Here is a 13,670-nt window from a genome sequence, read left to right on the forward strand (position 1 = left end):
CATCCCTGTTACCAGGGTAAGTGTAACCCCGATACCCAAAGATAAGGCTGTAAATATAGTAAAGACACCAAACGGGGCGATTGGCAGTGCTGCACCAACTGTTGCGTTGCACCAGTGGGATCGCTATCGCCGCAATCCGAGCGATTTGTCTTGTCGCTCTTGGTAAAAACTTGATTGCATGAAAGACCGGCGCCCGTTGTATGCAGCGTCAAACATATAATAAAAACAGGAGTCGCTGCGCATGTTATCCTTTTCGCTTTTGATATACCCAAACTTAGCACAGGTCGCATGAATTGCAAACATTTGGTCGTCAGGTCCACCTAAAGAGATTAACTTTAATGAGGCATTTTCAGCGCGGCGGTAATTTAAGGGGTCAAAAGTACCTCAACATGTTTACGCATTGACCAGCCCCTCCTTAAGCTACCCGATCAACTGCAACAGACTAGCGGATGTATTTATGTACGTCACCACCTCGAAAGCACGTTGGTTACGGAGTAGTAGCAGAAAAAAATACGATGCTTCTCACACGAAACCAAGTGGGCACATCAAATTCAACATACGGAGTAAGACAAGAGCCAGCTCATCTACTGCTGTGATACTGATATAATTTACGCTGCTATCGTACGGCGCAATTTCCTGCTGAACTGCTTCTGAGAGTGAGTTCAGCTTCAGACTATCACTGCCCAATATATCCAAGAATGTAGCAGGGGCTTGCACAAGATTTCGTTTGACCATTGCAATTAATTTCATATTTTTTACTTTGTGTAAGCAAAGAGCTTGAATTTTTAATTAAGCACGCATTCTAACGTAAAGATTAGTCCAGCTCTGATAGAATGCGCGGATGTAAAACCAAGGTATTCAGGTACTGACAAACAAGCTCTACTCAAACCGGTGCGAGCTTGGAGAATTGTCCACCACCCCAGGCGAAGCTGAGGATCACAAGTATGGATGAGTCAAGATCAAAATCTAGGAGCGAATCTGGCTGGCATGGCAAGACGGTGTTATCTGACTGTCGCGTCGGGCAACGTTTTGTGTTCTAGCAAAACTAGCAATTTGATAGCGCATCTTATAAAACTGTAAATTACTCATTATTTATCGCAGCACAGTACCGTTTTCCGCTAGCTTATGAGCCTCGCAGGCTGTGGAGACTATCACGATATGCTGGCCGACGGTCAGCGGTAAGATTTGACAGGGTCAAAGAGGTAGCGACAAAAAATGCATCAGCGATGGTATTACAGCTGCAAATGGCTGGTTCGAGCCTGTTTGCGTCAGCGCATGGTTAGCGGATAGGCGCTGAGAAAGCGATAGCTGGACGAATCGCCTCACAAGATAGAGTCTACTTATAAGATTGAGATTATGCAATAATTAAAAAAATTGGCATGCTGTAGTCCTGTTTGACTTTGTCTTCAAACGGTTTTGCTGTTGGGAATGCAGCGCAAAATAGGTGGTAGTTTCATTTAAAGCTAAACATTGGTGCAATGCCGATAGCAGACAAGTATTGTGAGAGAAAGATGAAAAGTGTCTACGGCAATATCCGTACGATAGACCAAGATAGCGTCCACGCAAGCATAAAGATCTTCATCACGATAAAGCAATAAGCAAAACTGGAGAAAGTACTCCCTAGATTTAGATGTATTGAGTAAGCTAGTTTCTATCAGCATCACGCTGTCAATTCTTTCGTCACCTTGATGCTCTTCCGTTGGTCTCCACAGACTCGTTACAGCACATTTTGGCATCGTCTATCACGCATGAGTCGTTAACTGAATATCGACTCTACCCGACGTCAACTATCCAGACACGCACGTTGGTCTCCTGTTGTATGTCGTGAGAGCAAGATCCGCGTCATCCTCTTTAGTATAGCCTTTACTTTTACGTGAAGAACCCGCTAGAAGGTGTACCAGCTTTCTGCATCAAAACCACTTGCGTGTCGTAATTAGATCTTTTCGTCGTAAAATACGACGTATCTCCGTAGCTTCCCGGATGAAAGCTCAACTCACTAGATTGCGTGAAGTGCACCAACTCTTTTGGTTGTCGTAGAAAATCCGCTCGCGCTAAGTATAAGCGCGAAAAACACTTTGTGAACAAATATATCCCAAGGAGTGCCGTGCTCTTGAACACGGAACGTGTATGCAAGCCAGGCTTGCTGGTCGTAAAAGCGACCGTGAAGGGCTTTAAGAAGCCATGAAGATCCCGATCGATTCCAGGGCGCCTGGCAATTACGCTCAACGCTCCACGATCGAAAAAAGTAATCTGTAAGCTGAGGTGCAGAAATTGCGGGTGGGTGACACAGTCACTGTTCACTTAGCGACGGGGACTTCTGTCGCGGTGCCGGGGGCCCCTGTGGACCTCGGTGTCAAGTTTCTTGACTGTGATAGCGGGGAACGCTGCTTAGTCTTAGACTTGGATTTAAGGCATGACCTTATCCTTGGTATGCATGATTGGAACACCATGAACCATGGATTGATTGGGGGCTGGAGACCATGGGTGCTATACGCACGTCTCCTAATGGAGCTTTGGTGCGTAATGAACCACCTCCGCTAGGAAGCAGAAGCCCTATTGGCGGGGGCACTGGACCGGGACGGTCAATGTGCTGGATATCAGTATCCGAGTTGTCGAGCTCCGAATGTGTATCGGACAGGAGTCCCGAGCATGGCTCGCGGACTGAACGTGGAGTGGCACGTGACCCACTGTGCACTGCTCAAGTATCAAATTAGTTGCTGCATGCCAAGAGTGTCATCGAGGGCGAGGTCCCAGGGATGCACATGGAGTGGCACGTAATGAGTGAGCACTGTTCACGTTTCGAAGTTGTTGCTGCATGCCAAGAGTGGCATGGTCGGACGAGATCGGAGGCATCTTGGGCAAGGCCCTTCTGATGCGCGTGGAGTGGCACGCTATCCAGACTGCGGAGCTAGCAGCTCTTCGTCGGATGACGTTAACAACATTAAGGCCTCATCGGAACAGGAAGTTGGGCTAACACTGGACGAAGCTGAGTGCGTGTTCTAACTAATCTCGACGAGACGTAAAACCCTTACAGAGAGAATCTTGAATTTTTCTATCATTGCTAAAAACAACTGCGATGCCGTATGTTATCTGGAAGACGGAGGGCGTCGACCCTGACCCGGGGTGTGTCTACCGTAGACGATAGCGCGCAGCTATACACCCTCGTCAACGGTGTGACGAGGGAGGAAGACGCCGACGACGTTACCCTCGATGCTATTCATGCGGTGGATACTCTTCTTGAGCTGGACAAGATGTTTTTTGAAGGGTTTGGCGGTGCCTTGAAGGCAGGCGATTCGGCCGAGGTGGTCATTATACGACCGAACGAGGAGATTAATTTGTCGTCGCTTCTGGATGAAGCTGTCCTGGAGGACAAAAAGAAAGTGCCTAACGCTCGAAGTGGATCGTCGATACTGAAAAATCTCTTGGATCCGTACTATCCTTTGGTAAAAGAATGTAAGGACGTCGCCTCCAAACACCCGTCGTTGGTCCTATCTTTGGACCGAGGTGTGCGTCATGAGATCGACCTAGTTCCGGGAACCAAATACTGCGTAACACGCTAATCGCCCCTGCCCAAGAAGCAGTGTGACGTCATTGACGCCTTTTTCCGCGCGAAGCACGACGCAGGAATGGTGCGTGAGAGCAAGTCTCCCCATTCGACACCCACGTTTTTGTGTCCGGAAGCCAAACGGCAAGTGGCGTATTGTTCACACTTACAATAAGCTCAACGCTGCCACCATTCTGGCACAGACGCTGATCGCTAGGAAAGATGTTCTCTAAAACAATATGGTTGGCTGAACAAAGTACAGTACACTCGACTTGGTCGCTAGGCATTACCTATTGCTCGTAACGCTTGTGATAATAGCTGGCAGCGGTGAGTACTTCAAGCGGCATGTTCTGGAAGTGGCTGGTGATGCCCCACGGACTGTCAAATGCACCAGCAGCATTTAATCGTCGTGTGGCGCAGTTGTTCAGGCCCCACCGGGGCATACTTCGACGACATCCTCGTCCGCAGTCGTGCGGGGCACAGGAGGGCAGATGAGGGATCCCAAATCGTCAATTTGGGAGCGACGCTCGAGTGAATGCGCGCGAATAAACTGTATTCTAATGCAGATAAGTGCATCGTTGGCGCTGAAGAAATCCTCTTTTTTAAGTGCTTCACGGGAAGCTTGGCCTTTGAACGGATCCCGCTAAGGTCAAGGCCATTGTAGACTGGCGGTTCCAAAGAACCAAAAGAACTTGCGCAAGTGTTTTGACCTCTCCAACTGCTTGCACAAGTATGGCGCGAATTATTTGGGAATGGCACGGCCATTATCGAATCTCCTTAGGAAAGATCCGGGTTTGTGTTGGGTTACCGATTTTCGGGAGGCTATTAACGGGGTCAAAGACAGCCCCCCTCATGCACCAATACTGGAGTTACAAGACCCCGAGCGTCCTTTTGATGTCGTCTGCGACGCTTCGGACTTTGCCATCGGCTGTGCATTGCTGCAAGCGGACGCCGAGGGGCGAGATCGGGTGATCGCGCTCCATTTATCGTCAGCTTAGGGCTGCGATAAAGAACTACCCGATCCACGATAAGAAATTACTTACGATGAAGCATGCACTTGTCAAGTTCGGAGTACAACCGCTCGGCGCAAAGCCGGTTGTGATCTACACAGATCATACGTTTCTACGCACTGCGACTCGGTCGCCTCACCTCTCGCAGAAGATGGCCAGGTGGCTCTCCTTCTTTGCAGGAAAACGGATGGCTTTGGCTGATGCGTTGTCATGCAGACCGGACTATGATCTTGCTCATGACGTCGTCAGTGATGGATTTGGTCCCCGCATACGCGGGTGACAGTATGTGTGTAATGCTTCTACAGGCTTTCGAGATCAAGGAGTCTTGAAACTCGGACAAGAAATTGTCGGTGCGTTTGCGCGCACAGTTGCACCGATATTCGTTGAATAACGGGTTGCTGTATTATAGCACCGATTCGACGGATGCGCCACGAATTGTGGCACCTCACGATGAGGAGTTGAAATACCGTATCCTCTATGAGGCCCACAACGCCCCACTCAGTGGTCATCTCGGTCGTGAGGAGACCTACAGACATGAGAGTTGCCACTACTGGTGGCCCAAGCTGTACAAATTGACAAACACATATGTACGCACGTGTGAGACGTGTCAAAAGGTGAAAAACTCTCCGAATGCGGTGGCGCCGCATGCCAGTTTACCGGTTGCTAGCTGTCCATGAGTTTGGACTTTGTGTTTGGCTAGCTGAAGGACTCGGTTTGTCGACCGATTGAGCAAGAATGCTCATCGTGTGGTAGTGCCGGACACCACCGACGGTGTCGGTACAGCAACGCTTTTTGTGTAACATGTCTTTTTACAACATGGACCTCCGAAGTCAATGGTCTATAACAGAGACCCACGATTTGTTGGAAAGTTTTGGTCGACAATCTTCAGAATGCTGGGCACCATGTTGACTATGTCAACGGAGGACCATTCGCAAACCGATCGTCAAACTGAGCGCGTGAATCGCGTCGTTGAAGACGTTCTTAGCGGCGTGTGCGCTGAGCAGCCAAAGTGCTAGAGCACCATGCTTTTACTTTTGAAGTTTGCTCTGAAGAATGCAGTGCATGCGTCTACCTGTTTCACGCCGTTCTACGTGAACGGGCTTGTTAATCCTCGCGTTCCGCTGACGCCACCATTCCATGGCTCAGGGCTTGGTGGGGGAGGAATAGCCGAGAGGCGAACTAATGTCAGCCCCTCACTGTCCGTAAAGAAGTCGATGGCATCTTAGTGTCTTACGACACGTTCGCGATGCAATGGGTGAAAGCCAAGAAATGCATAATGAATATGCACATAGAAGAAGCAGAAGAAATGTTGGAAACTTGAGGTCGGAGACCCGGTTTAATTCAATGCTTGAAGACTTTCTACACATGCGTTTTCTGCTGTCCTCAAGACGAAACTCCGTCCAACGTCTATCGGACCCTTCGAGGTCGTGTGGCCGAGCGAGCCCTTGCGTATACACTAAAACTTCCGAGAAGACTGCGCACTCACCCGATATTTTATGTGGGCTTCCTTAAGCCGTACCGCGATCTGGCGCAAGTGATCGCGAAGCGTTGGCGCTGGGGTGGCGTCCAAAGCCGCTCGACCACCCAGAAGCTGAACCAGCAGCTGGATTTGAGCACAGAGTGCAACGATTTCCGCTTCCAACACCAGGCGCTTCACCGTCGCACGAAGTGACGCATTTGTCTGCTCGACGGCTAGGAGCCGCTTCTACAGAGCGCGATAGTTCTCAACGTGAGGCAGTCGGCGCACAAAGTGCTCCAAGCTAGCGAGGTCTTCCGCACGGCGGTATGCCACCTCGGCAAGATTCTGAGCGGAGTATCGAAGACGGCCTTTGTCCTCAAGAGCTCGAAGAGCATCGCGAGTCATCGGATGGCAATCGACCAAGCCGTCATCGTCTGCCGCCGACTCTTCTCGACGAGAACAGTGACGTCCACTATCACGTGGAACGCTACATGGGTTCACGTCGTTGACATGGTCAAACCCGATATCTTGTGAAGTGGTGGGGATGCTTAAACGAATTCGTGGGAGTTTGAGGTGTCACTTCGGCAAGACCGCCCAGACATCGTAGGCGCTTATGATCAGATTGATCATGACATTCAGTATCGTCGTACGCTTCGCGCTTCTCGGCAACGACCAGGGAAGCCGAAGGGACATAAGCTGAGCTCATGCTATGGCCCTGAGCTGTTGCAGTTGCAGACTCACCCGTGTGAGATTCCGCAGAGCTCCTGGGGGCGTGATAGATTGATCCTTACGTCGCAGGGCGACAATACGAAGGAAGTCGGCGTTGTTCCTGAGAGTTTGGCAAACTCAAATCAAAGATGGCGTTTAACGCGCAGATTCACTTCCTTGTGGCTCCGCTGTAAGTTAGACAGCGAGAAAAGTTTCCGGTGCCGCTGCATCCATCGCTTCATCATCTGCAGCGGTTTCGCCAGGGGCGAGCACCACATGAATCGCTCGCATCGCGGGTACAGGAGTGCCTCCACTATGAGCTCGAAGCCGAGCACGGTACCTATCCATTGAAATTTTTTGAGGTATCACGAAGCGAGCTCGGACAGCTTTTTGTTCGTCAAGCTCAGCTTGTGTGGTGGACGGGGCTCGATTACGTAGACGCCTAACGATCGAGTGATCGCGTCTTTCGCTCCGTAGTGGGAACCGCCGAGCGGTAGCCGTATTCCGCAACCGACCGTGGATGCCAGCGCATGAGAGCTGCCTTGTGAGCAGCTTTCAACTGCTGCTCCTGTGCCTCGTCAAGGCGGTTGGTAATAATGCCACATCCCGGAAGTCGAGAGTTTGGGAAACGAACACGGTGTCCGCAGGGCTCACGTCGCGCTGTTGGCGCACCTCATCCTCTTCTTCTTCCCATCCTGGGAAAGTAGTATCCGACTCGTAGTCGACTTCCTCCAAGTCCTCGTCGACGACCTCCGTCGCGCGTTGCGGGCGCGGTATGTGGTGCCCGGTTGCCAAGGGCTGGGATGTGCTTCCTGTGAAGCCATGGACGTGCTGTCCGGAGTTGCACCGCGTGCAGAAGACAAAAGAAGGGTTCTGCCCGCGGATGCCCTCGGAACAAGCTGGGCTGAGTGCCTTATGTGTCACAGACACAGGGCTCATTGAGCAGAGAATGCGTGAAGAAGGTCCTGGGGACGTAACACGTGAGCCTCGTACGAGGCGACTATTAAAAGTGAATTGTAGATATTCACAATTTTGATGGGGAGTATGTAACGGGGTTTACGTACCCTGGTATGAAAGGGTGATCACACAAGGTTGTGTGACCGTAGAAAGAGGTGGATTACACAAGACGGTATAAGTACACAATGGTGTGGCTACACCGTAACAAAAGGCCGGTATGTGGAGGCGCTGCCAGTAGTTAGGCATATTTATTAGGTTTTACTAATCAGAAAACCTAGCGATTTAGATATAGGCAGCATGCCGCAAATAAAACAGATAAATACAGTTTTAACTTGAACGGAGAAGTGTATTTACCTTGGGTTTAGATTATTATTAGAGGATTGCGATCCGCTACACTCATAACTGTTCTACTTTAGAACGTAAGGTCGGTGACCTTAGTCATATTCCTCCAAGCAAAGGGCTACGGCAGCCTCACTGCAGCGAATGCCTGGGTTTGACGCCTCCAGATGCCAGAATCGCGAGCGGACTGGCAGAAAACGGAACGCCAGTCAAAACTGCAAGTCGTTGAATATAGGGAGCAGAATTGACCGCAGTCGCGTGTCAAATTTGATAAAAGACTTGATCTGTGCTTCGTCGACACGTTGCAAGTGTACACTTATCCGGTTCGGCTTGCTTGGAGTTTTAATTATCCGCACGTTACATAGAAGCGCCGACCGCAGAATTCCGGAATCAGGCACACTTATTCTCCAAGATAATGAAGCAAACCCACACGTGGACTTCTTGATGGACAGTGGCGCTAGTCTGGAGAATAACAGCACATGCAACAACTTCGGCGTTGTGGGAGTTGAACCCTCCACTCCAAACCACTGAGCCAGATTTCATGTCCCGAAGATTGGCTCAGTCATTTGGTGGGATGTCTAATCGATTGGGCGTGTATTCAATCCCCACCGTGGTTAAGCTTATATAGTAACTAATCATGTGAACTCTATTCGGGATTTTCCGCGACTTTTTTGCAACGCCCTTCCACGAATTTACCGTTTTATATTGCATGTGAAACGGTGTGGTAATTAGCCAGATTTTACGTTACGTAATGACTGTAAATGTAGGACGACGGAACGGTAGCTTACAGCGCTACTCAAAATTTTGCAAATATTTCTCACTCTTTGTTTCACCACGACACAATTCTTAAAATTGAATTTTATTACTAACCAGTAAATATTTGTATCACAAGAAAATTGAATGTGACTTTACGGCGGTACGTTCTAGCATACAAATCGGTCCCAAAAGCTGGTGACGCGGTTCTTACGACACGGCAAGCATGAAAAGCAAAGATTTGGAGAAGTTATTTTCTCGGCTTACAATTTTGATTTAAATTTTCATTGATAGTTTGGGTAGCACCACGCTGTCTGTTTCGGCGATGACTTGCTAAAAGTATACACACTGCAAGTTGTAGCATAACTTAACTAGAATCAAATACGTAGACAGTATACTAGCTCGAAACTTTGTTACATCAACCGAGTAAGTACTTTTAAGAAGTTGTGCTAAAATATAGTAATAATGAAGATTCATTCTTGAAAGGTAGTTGAAAGAAGATGGGCTACTGTCTAATGCAGTGCCCGGTCGTTCACTGTCTTCTCTCTCGCTCTAGATCTCTACATCGGAAAATTAGGGTATACACAGGTTTGCTACATAGATGCAGCTATACTCGACAAGGTGCTCAAGCTTTCCGTTGCCATTTATCCAAATGTTGCTGTCTGAAGAAATCGGCGCCAGCATCTTCGCTTTTAAACACATAAGCGCAATCGTACGCATATCACGAACACGTTGGACCGTTAAGAAACCTTACGACGCACTAATGCCCTCCCTGTAACAACACAGTTAAGTCATGAAAGGCATTAGCCAACTAGCCAGCATAAAGCTCAGTTGAACATTTACGTACTTTTTAAAAGCTTGGGCGATACGATGCGAATCGAAAGTGCAGTGAATACTTACAATACTACCGCCACTGACACTGACAATGTCACATGACTCTTCTGTCACAATTTCACTGTTCCGCAAGATCCGAAACGTCGTCGATGTCATCACTACTGCAGTCTCCTCGTCTTCGTCCACTAAAATGCGAAGTACACGGCCGCTACTCCGTTCAATTGTTTCGTCGCGTATCTTCCAGTAGTCGCACAATCGTTTGTAGCCGTGAAATTCCCCCCAGTACGGCACTCGGTCGGGCAAATTGGAGCTGAGCACACAATCATCCGACACTGGGTCGATCTTTTCTTCCATCCAAAATGATGCAGGTGCGTCCAAAGGTGACGAAAATTTAAGATTTGGACCAAACAAATTGCTATAAAAGTCCACCACGAGCTCTTTCATCTCTTCTTTGTTGCACCGAAGCGAGGTAATAGAGCTCGTAGTTAATGACATGCGTTGTCTCGGTGCGTCGTCAGAAACAAGCGACAGACGTTGCTTTAATAGTGGAAGCGAGGGATTAGCGTTCGAAACGCAAATTAAAATTTCCGTCAGCCAAGTTAACCGAGTATCGATCGAGTCGACTAATACCATAAATGCGCCATGCCCTTGTGTGTTGATCTGGAAACCAAATACATTGTGCTGACCGTGTACGTGCATTGGAAGACCCTCAGAAACAGACAATGGGCGGCACGTTCCACGAACAAACGTTCGGTCCTTTGCATGAGCTTCGCTGATATAGTAACTTAAGGAACCTTCAAACCGATTGAGAACAAAGTAGTATCGCTCCCAATGACTCCTGTGGCCAGTTTCGGGGTATTTGTTCTTGTACATATAACCAACCGTAATAACATTCTTCGTAGAATCAGATGATTTAGTCGATGCAGTCGAAACATCTGAGACCATGACACCACCGTCGCGGGTAACAAAGGTAGTAATGTCCTCACCGCGAGATGTATCGACAACAAACACATCTGTCTGACGAGGAGCAACATTTGGAGATGCGTACGCTTCGTTGCTCAGCGCTAGAACCTTTTTGTCTGTTTTGTCATTGTGCGTTGTTACTAACGATTTTCGCAGCCGTTTAAACACATTATTCCAGCCAAATGAGTTGCGCTGGTTGCTGTCTCCGTTTGACTGCGAAGACTCTGAGTCTGGAGTAGGAGGCGCCAGTGGAGGCTTGATTACTGAACCCAAGCGCATTGGTGATTTGAAAACTGGTGATTGCAAAACATTTTTGAAATAGTGCGACTTGCGTGAGCTATCATTGTCACTGATTCTTGTCGGCTCGGTTTCATCCTTTAATTTCTTTGGTAGGTCCTCCTTTGACTTTGGAGATGAAGATGCTAACTTCATCCCAGTATCAGCCGTGATCGATGGCAGAACTGTAGGACTAGCCTCATTTTCGATAGGATCTGATTGCGGCTCCTCGATTTTCTCCGTTTCATCATCGGCCTTCGAAATAAAACTCGTCTCTGTGTTTGTCGTCGATTGCGTTCCTAAAGACAGACGTTTTGAAGCGTCTTCCGTCACTGAAGTCTCCAACAGCAGCGCCTCAGACGCCAAGCCAGCTTCTCCTTCGTTAGACATGGTAGACTCGATCACTCTATTATGCTCGCTTTTCGTAGATTTAGACATTGAATCCCTCTGTTCGTCCGATCCAGGAGTCGAATCTGACTTTTCCGATCCGCTGCTCAATCGCATCTTATCCGAAAGCTTTGACCATGCAGGATTGCGCTTGCAATGAAAAACTACCTGTGCATTATTTTGAGACGGTGTCTGATTCGAGAAGATTTCATCGATCACATCGTGCAAAATGGCAGCATAGATGTCCAGCGTCGGAATATCAATCTTGGCTCGCAGCAAGAGAGTAATTATATTTTCAGGGACATCGATATCAACACCAAATAGATCTTTCGTAAGTGGGCAATTTTTTGCTCGAGTACCATCAACATCACGAAGAATAAATGAGATCGCTGGGACAATGTGAATAATGAGCATGTCAAAAGACGATCGATTCTCAAGAATAGACAAATACGTCTGAATGAGACCACTCTTGTGTAACTCTTCGTTCATATTGGCGTCATTAAGCATGACAAGATTGTTAAGATACTTGGCCAGAGAAATCTCCACTGACGAAGGAAGGCCCTTGTTCAAATGCGTTACGAAAGTGGTGCACGTCTTTCGAGCAAAATCCAGCACGTAAGTCCAGAGCACGTGACCACGAGGCAGAGAAGTGAGATTGTACATCGAAGCATCATTTCCACCATCATTTTGCGAGCTTACATATTGCTCGGATGGGAAGCTTGAGTATCCAAACATTAGCGAATTTTGCGTCTCCGTTTCATGAGTTTGATTATCGTCGTCGCCTTCTGAGCTTTCGTTAAGAAGCTTTTGGCAGAGAACGAGAAGCTCCGTGATGACATGAATGTTCAGAGCGCTCGAGACTTCAGTCAGTTTATTTTCACAAATAATCGAAAGTTCATCTGTTGCGTTCTGAAATAGTGTATCTACAATCGATAGCTGTTTGGACATCTCTTCCAAGAGCATATACTGCAAAAAGTTGTGATACCCATGCGTCATCGACTCAAAGCCACGAATCGTGCCAAATTGATCCCGCACGAAGTATTTCGATAGGTACACACCGCCTTCCCGACGACTAAATGCACCAAGTCGATCTGCTTGGTTTGCTTGGAGCATATCAACTAATAAATTCGTAGTGTTTTCGACCAATGGCAAATTCTCAGGTATGGAAGGATCAACACGAGTAGCATTGGCAAGAAGCTGCGCAGCAATTTCCATCGCATCATTTCGGCCAGTAATTGGATGAACACTCTCATAACTCTGTAAAATTAGTGTGAGCATGTACTTGATCGTGTTTGAGTATAAATGAGGAATCACCAGTGGCAGAAAACGTTTCAACACATTGTTTACATATCCTTCTTCCAAACAAAAACCATCATGTAGTCGCACGAGCGCTTTGCTAAAAAATAGAAGCTGCATTTCATCTAACGGGACAGGATTGTGAAAAATAGCATAGAGATGCTCCCATTTGTCAATATCCTCCTGTTCCTGACATCCAAAAACTGCCGTCGTTGCTACTGATCCGGAACTCGAATCCGATGAAAATGACTCATACAGATCTTCTTCGCCTGTGTACAATTTCATGATGATTTCGGAGCACAGAAAATGCTTCTTGTAATATCCATACTCTTCGTGAGGTTCACCACTTAGGACCGGCGGCGTAATGAACTCTGCAAGTACCTCTTTTACTGTATCGGGCTCCATTAACCAAAGTCGAATATCTGAGTCTGTATCCTCTAGAATTTCCAGTACGGGATCAATCTGCATGCTAAGAAATGCAGTCAAAGTCATTTTCTTACGACTCATCGAACCAACAAACAGTTGATCCTCGGGATACGACGGCAATGATCGACGACGGTATGTATCAGCGTCTTCTAAGAATTTGGACAAACTACCCGTGCGTCCTTCACGGTTTGTAATAACTTCCATTTCGTTCATCGAAAAGCTCATTGTAGGAGGTACTGCAGGCTTAAACGTGTCATCTTCTAACAGGTCGACGCCTTCATTTATGGCTTCGTGAAATTCGTCGTCTTCATCGTCGTACGTCGCGAGCTCCATCATGACATCCACATCGGCTGCAATGTTGTTACTACTATCCTTTGTGGTGTCGGCCACAATTGCTGCTTTAGCCATATCAAGAGATTCTGTACAATCTACTATTGTGTCCATCGCAATCGAGTTCTCCTGTATAGTCTCGTTCGCTGTATCACTTGCAGTGTGTTGCTTACTCTTGGGTACGAGCTCTTCGAGAGCCACAGGGTCGTCGACAATCTCGGGCGCGTCCTCGGGTGATGTGGGCGTCTTGCACACGCGACTAGTGACATCGCTAGGCGCCTCTATATCACTGCATGGTGTCGCCATTATCGACTACTTCCTCTATGTGGGGAGATGACTCGCTTGTCCCTGCTCACACCGTTCGAATCACGTGCTGAACACAGGCAGG

The 13,670-nt window shown here is 47.9% G+C and overlaps 2 protein-coding genes across 2 annotated transcripts; both read right to left on the reverse strand.

Moving 5' to 3' along the window:
* Positions 1 to 123: 123 nt before the first annotated feature.
* PHALS_04821 (uncharacterized protein) lies at positions 124 to 735 on the reverse strand (the record flags this gene model as incomplete). The annotated part of the gene is made up of 2 exons (XM_024718666.1): positions 124 to 320; positions 561 to 735. The coding sequence occupies 2 exons, from the start codon at positions 733 to 735 to the stop codon at positions 124 to 126; spliced, it is 372 nt and encodes a 123-aa protein (XP_024584043.1).
* Positions 736 to 9,520: 8,785 nt separating this feature from the next.
* Positions 9,521 to 13,588, reverse strand: PHALS_04822 (cmgc mapk protein kinase; the record flags this gene model as incomplete). Its single annotated transcript, XM_024718669.1, has 2 exons — positions 9,521 to 9,542; positions 9,618 to 13,588. The coding sequence occupies 2 exons, from the start codon at positions 13,586 to 13,588 to the stop codon at positions 9,521 to 9,523; spliced, it is 3,993 nt and encodes a 1,330-aa protein (XP_024584044.1).
* Positions 13,589 to 13,670: the final 82 nt, after the last annotated feature.

The sequence above is a fragment of the Plasmopara halstedii genome, assembly GCF_900000015.1.
Source record: "Plasmopara halstedii genome assembly, contig: Scaffold_2680, whole genome shotgun sequence".
Taxonomy (NCBI): Eukaryota; Oomycota; class Peronosporomycetes; order Peronosporales; family Peronosporaceae; genus Plasmopara; species Plasmopara halstedii.